Below are 13,564 nucleotides of genomic sequence, written 5' to 3'. Positions count from 1 at the left end.
AGTCGTTTCAAACTGAAGCCTTGGGGTCAACTCATGCAGACTGAAGTCTGACAATAGAGCAAGTCCCATGTCGCCCTTTGCCCCCAAGAGTCACTGTGGCATTCAAATAGTCTCCCCCACTCAAACATGTCACTTTTGCTCAGTTTCAATATCAGATGATCGCTGCTACAGGCCACAGTGTCACAGCAACTCCTACATAAGTTTATTTATGATTTACTCGGTGAGTCATGACATCATCTTATATGGTGCACACTCCCTTAAGGACCTCCTAATGATAAAAAAAAAAAGCAAAAGTGAAACCTCACTTATGGCTTCAATATTAGGAGTTAACCTATTTCTGGATTATTTTAACGTAGAAAAATACTATAAATTGGGTTCAAATGAAACAAGTAAGTTCCTTTTTTTTCAATCTCAGAACAGGGTTTAAAACAACCAAACTTGATTTATTTATGGAGTTTTTACTTGTACTTGTATGTAACTTCAATTAGAAGATAAACATTGAGGACAAAGATAAATAAAAGTGGGCTAATGTGAATAAATCATACATATGATTTGTAGAACAGTGGACAATGAGCAACTGGCCTCTTTCCATGGTGCTGAAAAACGGTGACATGTAATTTCTGGGTAAGTTGTAAAATGCATTGTTCCTTCTTCTGGTAACAAATTGGCTTTTTATCCTTTTTCTTTTCTTTTCTTTTAATTAGCACACGTTTGAAAACTTGGGACAACATTTTGGACAAAAAACTACATATGTGTGCAGCATTGATTATATTTTTACAGCAGCCTTAAACCCTTTCCCCCAAAAAATGTTTCCTGACCATTCTTAAATAAACAGAAATGAAAAGCTGTGTCTTTATGGGATTCTGTCAGTTTGAGGGGGATGGTGTTCGTGGTGGTGGTAGGGGTTGGTGGGAGTCTGTTTTCCCTGTCAGATCTGAGGGAGCGCGCGTAGCAGAGACGCACGAACTGAAGTAAGAGCACGCAGAAGACAGACGACACATGTCTCCAGGATTCAGGTAAGTTTGAACACCGACCGAGCAGGCTGTGCGCACGCGGACGCCCGACGGAGATCCACATATGTACTGAGATGTTTAATCTGCGGGAATTCTTTCATGAATTGATGATTGATCCAGTTATGAGCGTTATAACTCTTATCTGATTGATTGTTGTGCATGCTGTTGAACGATGGTTCATTGCAGGGTTGACCAGATTGAGGAGAGTCTAGAAAAGAATGCTCTTCTTGTCGTAATAAAGCCAACATGGGAAATGTTTTTAATCTAGATGTTATGTCGATTGAATTTTGACTGTTAGAAAATGAGGAGTTCAGACAACAGTTGCGTGGATTTTTTGGCGCTGTCCGAGGTGCTGAAACATGTCCGAATTTTCTCAATGGGCAGCGGACTCGGCATCTCAAACATTTTGAAGCAATTTATCGTATTTTTTTTGTCTGAATTTAAAGGTAATGATTAATTATTTGTTTAGAGTAGTAGGCATTGATGCGGCTGAAAAGGCAAGAGGACAGCTGGCAGCTATAGGGAGCGCGAAACGGGGTGTTGTTGGAAAAAGAGCATGCGTACAAAGCCCACACGCACGTTTTGAACATCTGGCCTTCCTTCCAGCTTCCACATCACATCTGCTTCTCTCCTTGTCTGCAGGTGCGTGTTGGTCCCCCTCTGCAGTCGTGCTCGCAGGCCATGTATGGGATGAACGGCAGATAATATGCCTGTTCAGCTGGAGAGGCTTTACGAAACACCATGGCACGCGTAAATATGTGTCCCCTCGCTCTGCTGTGTCTCCACGCGTGCCTCCTCCGCGTCCTCGTGTTCTCCCACAGCAGCAGTATCTCGGAGCGCTCCGTTGTGCCCCGTGCGGCGTCCCGCTCCGTGGCTCGCATGGATGGAGACGTGATTATCGGCGCGCTCTTCTCCGTCCACCACCAGCCCTCCGCGGAGAAGGTGGCAGAGCGGAAGTGCGGGGACGTTCGGGAGCAGTACGGGATCCAGCGGGTGGAGGCCATGTTCCATACGCTGGACCGGATCAACGCAGACCCGAACCTGCTCCCCAATATCAGCCTTGGCTGTGAGATCCGGGACTCCTGCTGGCACTCTTCTGTTGCCCTGGAGCAGAGCATCGAGTTTATCAGGGACTCCCTCATCTCCATTCGAGATGACAAGGACGGTTCCAAGTGGTGTATTGATGGAACCCCATCGAACCATCCACCACCTTCCAAGAAACCCATTGCTGGAGTGATTGGACCCGGATCCAGCTCAGTGGCCATTCAGGTTCAGAACCTGCTACAGCTGTTCAACATCCCACAGATTGCTTACTCTGCCACTAGCATTGATCTGAGTGATAAGACTTTATACAAGTACTTCCTCAGGGTGGTTCCTTCCGACACCCTGCAGGCCCGGGCCATGCTGGACATTGTCAAACGTTACAACTGGACCTACGTGTCTGCGGTCCACACTGAAGGTGAGCCATTCCTGATCCTTCATTACTTAAAGCCCATCACAGCAGAACATATCATATCTAATAATGAACCAAATCATCTTTTATTGTGACACGTTTTCCTTTGATTTTCTAAAGCGGTTGAGACAGAAACTAAAACTGCTGTTCCTGCTGCAGAACACTGTCATGTGGGATCTAACAGGTTTCTAATGTTCACTTTATCAACAATGGCTCTTTTTTTAATGTTTGTCTTTGAAAGGGAATTTACCACAAGTGTAATGACTCATTCTAGTGATTTGAATCATATTTTAAATTTAGCTTGCTATCGATATTGTTTCTTTTTGAATGATCCCAGTCAATCTGATTCACTGAGCTAAAATCCATCCAGGACATCTTCAGCCAAAAATGTAACCCGTGTGACTCAGAGATAAATACTGCAGGTGAAGTTTTCCACATTATTTGTATTTCTTGCAAGATAATCAAGTGTAAATTAAATATGTGTACAAACAAACAAATAAACAAGAATTTATGTCAAATCCATTTACATTTAAGTTCCATAAAGTTCACCCTACTGTTGCTCCACCACGTCAAAATAACACAAACAGAACATTATTAGAACATTTTAGCACACTGTATGGTCACATGTCTTTGCAAAATTCAGTGTTTCCACACATTGGAATGGAATGATGGTTGATGTTTTTTTTACTGATATCACATGTGTGTTGTCTGCTGTGATGACACTTGGTCATTTTAACGGTATAACAAAAAAATAAATATACCACGTCTCAATCCAAATGGTATTTTCCAAGATTGATTTAACTGTTTTGACATTGTTTTTATGTTGGTGTAAGTCAATTTGATTAACAACTTGCCTCAGCCAGATTAATCTGGTTGGATTGTAACACCTTTAACAAGTTTAAATAAATAAAAAATATATTGTTTCACGGTCATCAGAAGTTCATTTAAAACAGGTTTATGTTGAAAAGACAGGTTAGGTGAAGAAGTCAAGGCCAAAGTGTTGTGTGATTACTCAAAATTCAATAAAAAATACTCTTGAAACGCATCACATTTCAAGAAAACATTGAAATCCGATCATGTTAAACCACTATTGGCTCCTTTTCTGCCCGAGGACTTTCTCCTATATTTGTGCAGCCTAATGATGTCATCGTGGATTATAGTGCTCTACAGGAGACGATGCTTTTTATTAAAGTGTTGGTGAAACACAGCCAGTGATGTACCTCCAAAGTACGATTGACCGACAACAACCGACATTTCCCAAGACCCCCCACCACCACACACAATCCTTCCCCATCTGCTCTCCTTTTTTGAAGCAACAGGATATTGCATCTTAGTAATACCTAATAACAGTTACGAAATCATTAATAAACAGTGCATGAGTTATAAGCGACTTGTTTAATAACAGTCAATAGTTTGTTAAGGATTTATAAATGTGCATTATTAATTGTTAATAGTTCAAGAACAAGCTGTTAAAATTATCTACTTAATTTACTAACAGTTTGTTCATGAGCTATTAGTATTAAAGGATTAATTTACAGTTTGCTTGCTAATGAGTTAGTGAGCCATTTACTAACAGATTGTTCATGAGCTATTACCATTGATAAGGCAAATTATAAATCCCTAACAAACCACCAACTAACTGCCTTTGACCCAATTGTTTATAACTTAATGAATAAATGTTTATAAATGATTCGTTAAGTAACTAGTTATTATAAATGGTCATTTACATCTTTGAAAACAATTAACGTAGTTTAATATTGGGCTGCAATGTGATAGAACCAGAGAGGAGATTAGGGATGTGTACTGGAGGGTAGAACTAGGTGCTGTCATATGTTTGACCTACGTATGGGAGCCTAGTCACACCTAAAAAGCAGTGACTGACTATGCAGGTGTGGGGAAATTTGGTTTCAAGCAATATTGCTCGGTCGGTTTCAGACATAAATCCTCGTGTTTTCTGTGCAACTTTTATGCATACATTGTTCTTTTGCTAAGAAATCTGGAAAAAATCTTATGTTGCCTTAACTTGCCTTAACTTTGTGTGAAGCTTAGTTTTATCTGAATCTGTGGTCACGACTGGTTTAAGCCCACAAGTAATCCCTCTCTTCCACTCTAGAAGAGTTATAAATGCAGCTTGTTGCCCATGGCAACAGCTAAGGCTCTGAAATTGCATAAATTACCTGTTTTGATTATCATCTGTGTGGAGAAAATGCTCCGTCTGCATTTTTGATGGTCATATGGGGTGTGAACAAATGCATCACAGCCCACCCGTCTCGCAGCCCAGAGGAAGAGTAAAATAATTGGATATCATTATGTTCATGAACTAGTGGGACACTGAAAAGAAGCAATTGAAATGATTATCAAAGGACTATTGAAGAAGCAACACATGGGCCCATTGTGTGCTGGAATAAATGCAATGCAGGGATGTCTATTTCAGCTGCTCTTCTTCTTGTTTTCTAAAGCCATGTCGTTCTCAAATAGATTATCTGAGGGCTGTGAGTGCTCTCGTGAAGATGGCCTCCCATCGCAGCAATCGTGAAATGAATGTTTTTAGATTTTGCTTCTAATTTCGCTCTGACAAACACAAAGACGTGTTCCAGCACGGATTGTCTGTGTAATCCACCTCTCAAACTGAGGAGCCGCATGTTTTCATGTATCAAATCCACGCTGTGCCACTGCCGTCCGTCCACGTGGAAGATTTAGACTCGAACGGCTTTGAGTCATTCTTGATTGTTGCAGTTTGAACCAAAACAAGGACAGACATCTTCACTCTCTTTGAGTGTGATTGTAATCAGGAGCCAGCAAACTCTGTGACACTCATTACCAGCGGATCAGAGCTTCAGTCAAGCCTTGATGGCGTGGACGACTGCTATGAGGCGGGCTTTAAGCATAACATTGATTTTCCATTTTAGTAATAAGCACACATCTAAGGCTTCATGCTTAAGAGACAAGGCATTTGATCAGTTTCTACATCTGAAACGACTGTTTTCCAAACATTTCTTTGAGATTCTTTATTGTAAATGAAGGAATAAAATAATCTCATTGTTTAATCTTCTTATCGCCTTCAGGAAACTACGGGGAGAGTGGCATGGAGGCCTTTAAGGAGCTGGCCTCTCAGGAAGGCCTGTGCATCGCCCACTCTGACAAAATCTACAGCAATGCAGGCGAGAAGCACTTTGATCGCCTTTTGAGGAAATTACGAGAACGTCTCCCCAAAGCTCGTGTGGTGGTGTGTTTCTGTGAAGGCATGACTGTTCGCGGTCTCCTCATGGCCATGAGGCGGCTCGGGGTGCATGGAGAGTTCCTCCTCGTTGGCAGGTATGTCTTTTACCACATTTCAGATCCTTCCTGCAGACCGGGTTAAAAGAAAAAGAGATTTTTGGATGCTGAGATGTACGTCTCCAAGGCAACCAAGAAGACCACACACCAACTGCACTGAATACCAGTGTTTTGCAAGATCAAACAATTGGTATTTTTGTCACAGACGCAAACCTCGACAGCCAATCAATGCTTCTTTACGTTTGTACTGTACATTCACCTCTGCATTAACAGATCAGACCACATTAAGACCATACTTACCGATACTTCGTCATCCCTTTGTGGTGATTACATCCCCCTCCCTGCTGAAAATGATCTTCTCCCTCTTTACTCAGCACTGAATGAGTGTGTGACATACTTGTAATCTTAGTCATTAGAAAGCTGAAGTTGAATTTGTTGCACACGCTCATGAATACTGAATCTGCCCTAAACCATCAGTAATTAAGATTTTCACGCATCCAAATTTTTTCTGTGCTTAACTCTTAGTCTGGCCATAAGAGGCCAAACCGTATAACCCTGTCCTTCTTTAATGTATTAATGTAAACATTCAGATTTTCTTTCACAACAAAGTCATAATCAGGGGTTAAATCATACATAAACTATTGCTGCTTATAGTTTATCATGAAAATAATCAATTGAAAATAAAATTGCTATTAGCAATTTGTCAGTGGTGTTAACTCTTAGTAGTCTGGGCCCGCTTTAGGTTTTTTTTTACTACTTAATTTTCTCTAATCATTTATAAACTTTTCTTATGGCAATCCTTGATATCTTTTTACAGATATAGTTTTCATTATATTACACAACTATTCTATAATGAACCTGAAATTGTAGAAAAAAACTCAAATTCGAGTAGTAAATGTAATTTTTCACAAAAACTGACATCAAACTGTTTTTGTTTCATCACAAAAATTAAAAGTATAAATCCAATAAACTAACAAAAGACAAGGTCATGACTGTGTGAAAACTGCATTAAAAAAACAGGCGATCCTCAACTTAACTATTCTAACGATTACTTCAAAGGGGTATCATAATGATGTGTTATAACTCTTTTAAATCAAAAATTTCAAAGCAACAAAAAAAACAACAACCCTTTTTGAAACCTTTACGCTGAAAATGAAAGGAAAACTATACTAATGGTGTGTCTGCATCAATTCCTACATCATTGTAAACAATCAAGGTAAAACTTCTGAAAACTTTTCATGTTTTCAGTTAACAAGTATTAGCAGTAGGAATTTTTCAAAATCTTTTTTACTATTTTTTTTATTGAAAACCAAAAAATACATTTATAGTGATCTTAAACATAAACAAGTTAAAAGACTAAAAAGCTTCAAATATGACTCATGGACGAGATGGGAAAATGCTTCGACCCGCAAGATCACATGGTCAGAACTGTGGAAGTCAGAACCAGCCAGACTCAAGTTTCTGATCCAGTCGGTCTACGATGTACTTCCAAGCCCATCCAACCTGCACTGTTGGAGATTAGTTGAATCACCGGCTTGCACATTGTGCCAGGCAATAGGCACCCTGGAGCATGTTCTGAGCTGCTGCCCTAGGGCCTTGGGAGAAGGAAGGTATACATGGCGTCATGACCAGGTTTTGAGGGCAGTGGCTGCCACCATCTGCACAGGAATTCAACTAAGCAAACACCAGCTCCCAGAGAAGTGCAATATTGCTTTTGTCAGGGCAGGAGAGAAACCACAAGCAGAGCGTAAGATCTCAACTGGGCTGCTAGCATCCGCTCGTAACTGGAAATTACAAGTGGACCTGGGGAGAAAGCTTAAGTTTCCAGAGCACATCGCAGAGACTTCCCTCAGGCCAGACCTGGTTTTAACATAAGACGCCACAAAGCAAGTGGTGCTGCTGGAACTTACAGTACCCTGGGAAGATCGGATGTGCGAGGCCAACGAGCGGAAGAGAGCCAGATACTTGGAACTGGTGGAAGCCTGTAAGATGAGTGGCTGGAGGGCACGTTGTGAGCCATTTGAAGTGGGCTGCAGGGGTTTCCCAGGGCAATCCATGCACAGAGTACTCAAGCTCCTGGGTATTCGAGGGTTGCAGGAGAGAAAAGCCACCAAAACCATCAGTGAGGCAGCAGAAAGAGCCCCTAGGTGGCTGTGGATCAAGAGGGCAGATTCGTGGTGTAGCGCTGCTCGGACACAAGCTGGGGACTGATCACCGCCGGCTGGGTCGCCCAGGTGAGGGTGTATGATGATCTAAGACCCGAAACACCCCAAGACCCTGGGTTCATCACTGAGGATGTGTCCGAGCTGCACCAGTTGGTGTATTTAGTTACATACTAATAACAGTGGATGCTGTTAGGGCACTTTTCCTTGTTTTTACAATGTCTATCATTTATGCACAAAAAGTCTTTGTTGTCATCCAGTAATTTCATGTAACGTGGCACCAATATTTTTTAAGAAGTCATGGTCTTTACCCTCAAAAGAGCATTTCTGTTTTTTAGGCTATTGTAAGCCTAAAAACACTCCCCCTCTTGGAGGGGGAGTGTCCTTTCAAGTGCCTTTTAAATTATCTATCGTCAGGGCGTTCTGGGATTGGCTGCACTCCTTCCCATACCTCTCCTTTTCTTTATCCTCTATGGGACTGGGAAAAGTGTGTCTTTTTTAGCTTTGGTGGAAATCTCCATGGGTAGAAAAAAACGCTTCTGGGTCAAAGAAAAAAGGAAGAGAGGGAAAAATATGGGATAAAGCCTGTTGGTGGAAAATAAAACCATCGTTTGTTGACCAAAAATCATCGTAGAAAGGACAATGCATGTCCAGTAAGACACAGGATTTTGTGGCATTTTTCCTGATGTGTGGTTATGTTGGGGGAAAAAAAATCAACAAAAGTGAGATAAACTACATAACAATGGGTTTGTGTCCTCATTTTTGAAACCGTTTTCCTAACCAAAAATCATCTTCTCATAGTGACTCCATATTTTTCTGTAAGGGTTTGTGAACTCACTGAATCTGGGCCAACAGAGATACCATGTCATGTGTGTGACTGAATGAAGCTGGCAGGCACAAAACTGTGCACACATGCAACTTCCTGGCTGCACTGCATCCTTCTGCATCAGCATGCAGACAAAAAAGATGGCTTGTGGACTATAAAGTCCCATTCAAAATGAATAATGAAAGCTATGAAGGGTGTTGTAAGAAAATGACTTTTAAAAACAAGTGAAGATGGCTCAGAGATGTTTGAGTCAAGTAATCAGAAATCTCTTTGACTTTTCTAAAAACCTGCAGCCCAGTAATTTCCTAAAGAAAGCAAATCAGACTATTGTTCCCAGGAGAGACGAGAAAGTCACAAAACGCCTCCGTTTTTTGTCACTTTTGCTGCTCTCACCTGCATTGTTTGCAGTTGCAACCATTTCAGCATAAAAGCCCCCCAAGGCCATTTTCTAACACCAATTCAGTTGCAGCATCAGACAGAAAACTAAACAATTAATTGCTGAATGTTGCAACAAAATGACTAATGACTTATATCTATGGGTAAGCATAGCTCCAGCAGTTTTAGCCTAAAAACAATAAATAACTGCTTGCAAACGGTTTTTCCATGAAGATTGATGTCACAGTGGAGTTTCTTTCTGCAAAGACTGAATTTAAAACTTTCTTTTAGAAAGGTTAACAATGAAATTTAGCCTAAAGAAGAAAAAGGACTAATATAAAGATAAACGGATTTCCAATCCTTAATAAAAATGAGGTCAAAGCATCTTTTTTAAATGCATTAAATCCGTATTTAGTGCAATATCTCAAAAGAAAGTTGAACCCAAAATATTTGATAAGACATCAGTTTAGGACTGTTTTCAACATGTTTTTAACAGTATAACTTTGAACATTCATTATTTTAAAACTTAAAAATCCAATTCACGTTTCTCCACATTGACAAAGACATTTATCACTTCAGTGTATTATTACTTAACCACTTTAATAACTGAATTTAGATCTCTTAATCACTTCTATAGGTTCATAAAGCCTAAAAATATGGTGCCATTTAAAAGGCTCAACACCCAAACTGTCAGTGTTACAACGTCCACACCATCCTCAATGAGCGTTCCAGCGGCAAATTCCATGGAAACATGCAATTTGGGCTTCCGCGTTCAAAACTCACCTGTTCATCAGTAGCTATGAAAGTTTTTATGACTGTTTTTGGGCTGTATGTATAAATATGTGGCTATTGAACGTGCATTGTAATCTCATACCTGGTTCAAATTTGACCAATTAGGGACTCGAATTTGGTATTGGCGTATGGATGTCGTCCCTTTTAATTCGTGGAAGTCCCAGATGTTGATTGATCACGGAGGAGAAATGAATAATTGCAGTTTTTGCCCAGACTGAATTATGTCACCAAGTCTTTCATATATTTATATAAACAGCATCCAGAACTCTTCCATTCCATTTGAAAGCTCCTCCATTTCCCCCTCACCTCAGGTTAAGAGTCTGGGTGTCATTTTCGATAGCGCCCTCTCTTCACTTCACACAATAGCATCACCTGGTCTGCCTATTTGGACCTTCGCAGCATCCGTCATCTTTGCCCTTCACTCAGACCTCATTCCACTGCCATCCTGGTGCACATTCTTGTCACTTCCCACCTGGATTACTGCAACTCCCTTCTTTTTGGTTTACCACAAATAACTCTATGAAAACTACAATTTGTTCAAAACTCAGCTGCCAGAATTATCACTCAAACACCTTCCATCCAACACATCACACCTGTTCTGCAGCAGCTCCAATGGCTACCGTTCACACACTGAATTACATCCAAAATACTTCTCCTGACTTTTAAATCCATCCACAACCTTGCTCCCTCATATCTATCAGATCTTGTTCATGTCGCCACACTCACCCGTACCCTCAGATCCTCCTCCTCCTCCCTTCATCTGGATGTCCCCACTGCTCGCCTCGTCACTATGGGGAGCAGTGGGGACATCCAGATGAAGGGAACAACACAAACACAAAAACATAGCCTCACTACTTACATTTAAGTGTAAACGTCTGTGCCTCTGAGCACACCCATGTGAAGAAACACAGATCACCCTACCGGGGGAGGGATAGTCAGCCCAAAGTCGCTACATGTCCTCCTTAAAAAATACTTGCTTTAGGTTCAAATAGCCTTATGGAGCAATAGGGAGTAGCCAGAGGGTAGGGAAGACATTCAAATTCAGCCAAAGACCATAAAGGCATGGAGGAGCTAGTTTGGTCAGAAACAACTTGACTGACACGCACAAAGTCCTGATTTCAACCTGACAGAACACCTTTGGAAGGAATTAGAGTGAAGACTCCGAGCTTAGCCTTCATTCCAATGTCAGAGTCAGACCTCACAAATGAGTTTCTCCAGAGAGGGTCAGACATTCCCATAAGTGCTCCTGAAGCTGTGGAAAGCCTTTCAGACAAACTGAAAAGGTGGTCTGACAGCACATTAAATCCTATAGATTACAAATGAGAAGTCACCTAGGATCTGTTGCATATTAAGACAGATCAATAAATATTGTAGTGTCTGTCAGATTTATATTTGAAGAGAAATTCAGTTATGAAATACCTGGCTCAATATAAAACATACTACCAATAAAGCTTTGTGATAACACTTACGCTAAAAAATAAAAACTGTTGTAAGACAAATGTAGTTCTGGTGAAACCAAACACAAGATTGTGTCAAAGGTTTTTTTCTTGTTGTATAAACTATGAGCGATTTGGGCCTGAGAGGCTTTGTTTCTGCTGTGCGGCCAACATGCTCTCCAGACAAGGACCGGGTGCAGCGGCGTGCTCGACCCACTTCCCCCCTTATCTGCAGACTCGGCTCTGCATCACTTCAACACTTTACTTCCACTCTAACCCGCTGTTGAGAGTCAGAGATTTTTTTTCTTCTTTTTTCTGAATTCCCTCTGAGTCCCTGTTGTCAGCTGTGATTCAACCAATCCGCTTTCCCCTTTCAGTAGTGCTGCAAACACTCCTCTTGAAACAGAAAAAAACTGTTTTGATTCCACACACTCATGAGGCATGCTGTGAAGATTATCCACGCTGCTACAGCATGCAAGTCTTTTTTAGGTACATTTCAGTCATGATCCAATGGCTGACAAAAACTCATCTGGCTTAATAATTACAAACTCGTTTTTTTGACAAACGGGCAGCTGGCTGGTGCTCAAAAGTATCTGAAGATGAAGTGTCAGATCAAGATGTGGTCTGTACAGTGTAAGATGAAAGCTTTTCGTGAGTAACCAATGAAAGAAAAACAAAATCGAGCGAAAGAAAAGAAAATGAGAGGTGTAGGAGAATACAGATTGGGAGGAAGCAGCTGTGGAAACAGGTTGTCTTAGCTCTCAGCATACAGGATTATGCTGACTATGTGACTGGATACATCAGCACTTGTGTGGAGAACATTGTGCCCACCATCCAAGTCAGGAAGTTTCCTAATCAGAAGCCCTGGATAAACAGCCATGTACGTCACATGCTGCGTGCTCGCTCCACTGCATTTACATCTGGCAATGAGTCCGAGTACAAAGCTGCGAAGTACGGCCTGAGGAAGGCCATCACAGCAGCAAAGAGGCAGTACAGAGAGAAGCTGGATGGCTTCTATTCTACTGCTGACTCTGGCCGCATGTGGAGGGGCCTACAGCACATCACGGACTACAGAAGCAGCACCAGCACCATCAGTGCTGCAGACAGCCTGCCCGACGAGCTCAATGCATTCTACACCCGCTTTGAGACGTCCACCCCCCACACGGAGGGACCATTATACTCTTGGACAATTACACCCCCCTCACCCCCACCAGTCGTCTCATCAGCCCAGGTAAACAAAGCCCTGAGGAGGATCAACACCCGCAAGGCAACCGGTCCGGACAACATTCCTGGACGAGCCCTCAGAGCATGTGCTAACGAGCTGACAGACATTCTCACCTCCATATTCAACCTGTCCCTCAGCCAAAGAGTCGTCCCCTCCTGCTTCAAGACCACAACCATTGTTCCCCTCCCCAAGAAGAGCCCTCCCACCTGCCTGAATGACTACAGGCCAGTAGCACTCACTCCGATCATTATGAAGTGCTTTGAGAGGGTGATGCTGACCCACATCCAGAGCAGCATTCCAGACACACTAGACCCCCTGCAGTACGCATACCGGCCCAACAGGTCCACCTCAGACGCCATCGCTGCAGCACTGCACACCTCCCTCTCACACCTGGAGAATAAAGACTCCTACATCAGGATGCTCTTTATTGACTACAGTTCTGCTTTCAACACGGTTGTTCCCCACAAGCTCACCCACAAACTGTTCTCCCTTGGAATACATCCCATCATCTGTGACTGGCTCCTGGACTTTTTGACTGGCAGGCCTCAGTCTGTCAGAATAGGGAACAGGACTTCAGCCAGCATCATCACAAACACTGGCACACCACAGGGCTGTGTTCTCAGCCCAATCCTCTACACCCTGTTCACCCATGACTGTGGGGCCTCTCACAAGGACAACATCATCCTAAAGTTCGCAGACGACACCGCTGTGATAGGACGCATCACTGGCGGGGACGAAGCAGCCTACAGGAGGGAGGTGGCCAGTCTGGTGACATGGGGTGAGGACAACAACCTCACCCTCAACACAGACAAGACAAAGGAGATGATAGTGGACATGAGGAAGGAGAGGAGGAACCCTCATCAGCCGCTTCTTATCCGAGGTCTGGAAGTGGAGAGGGTGAGCAGCTTCAGATATCTGGGGGTCCACCTCAGCCAGGACCTCACCTGGACACTAAACACGTCACAGCTGGTGAAGAAGGCTCATCAGCGGCTGTACTTTCTGAGGA

At 42.4% G+C, this 13,564-nt stretch overlaps 1 protein-coding gene across 3 annotated transcripts in view; it reads left to right on the top strand.

The window, feature by feature from the left end:
- Window positions 1-914: 914 nt before the first annotated feature.
- The window catches only part of grm1 (glutamate metabotropic receptor 1), a 37,078-nt gene continuing 24,428 nt past the window's right edge, over window positions 915-13,564 (top strand). The window contains exons 1-3 of one of the 3 annotated variants that reach the window (XM_020714526.2): window positions 915-1,016; window positions 1,656-2,472; window positions 5,532-5,781. In XM_020714526.2, coding sequence (XP_020570185.1) covers window positions 1,755-2,472; window positions 5,532-5,781 — 968 coding nt within the window. In that variant the 5' untranslated portion in view covers window positions 915-1,016; window positions 1,656-1,754. The other 2 variants (XM_004083597.4, XM_020714524.1) reach the window with 2 other exon arrangements.

The sequence above is a fragment of the Oryzias latipes genome, chromosome 24 (genome assembly GCF_002234675.1).
Source record: "Oryzias latipes chromosome 24, ASM223467v1".
Taxonomy (NCBI): domain Eukaryota; kingdom Metazoa; phylum Chordata; class Actinopteri; order Beloniformes; family Adrianichthyidae; genus Oryzias; species Oryzias latipes.
This window is presented reverse-complemented; position numbering and strand designations above follow the sequence as displayed.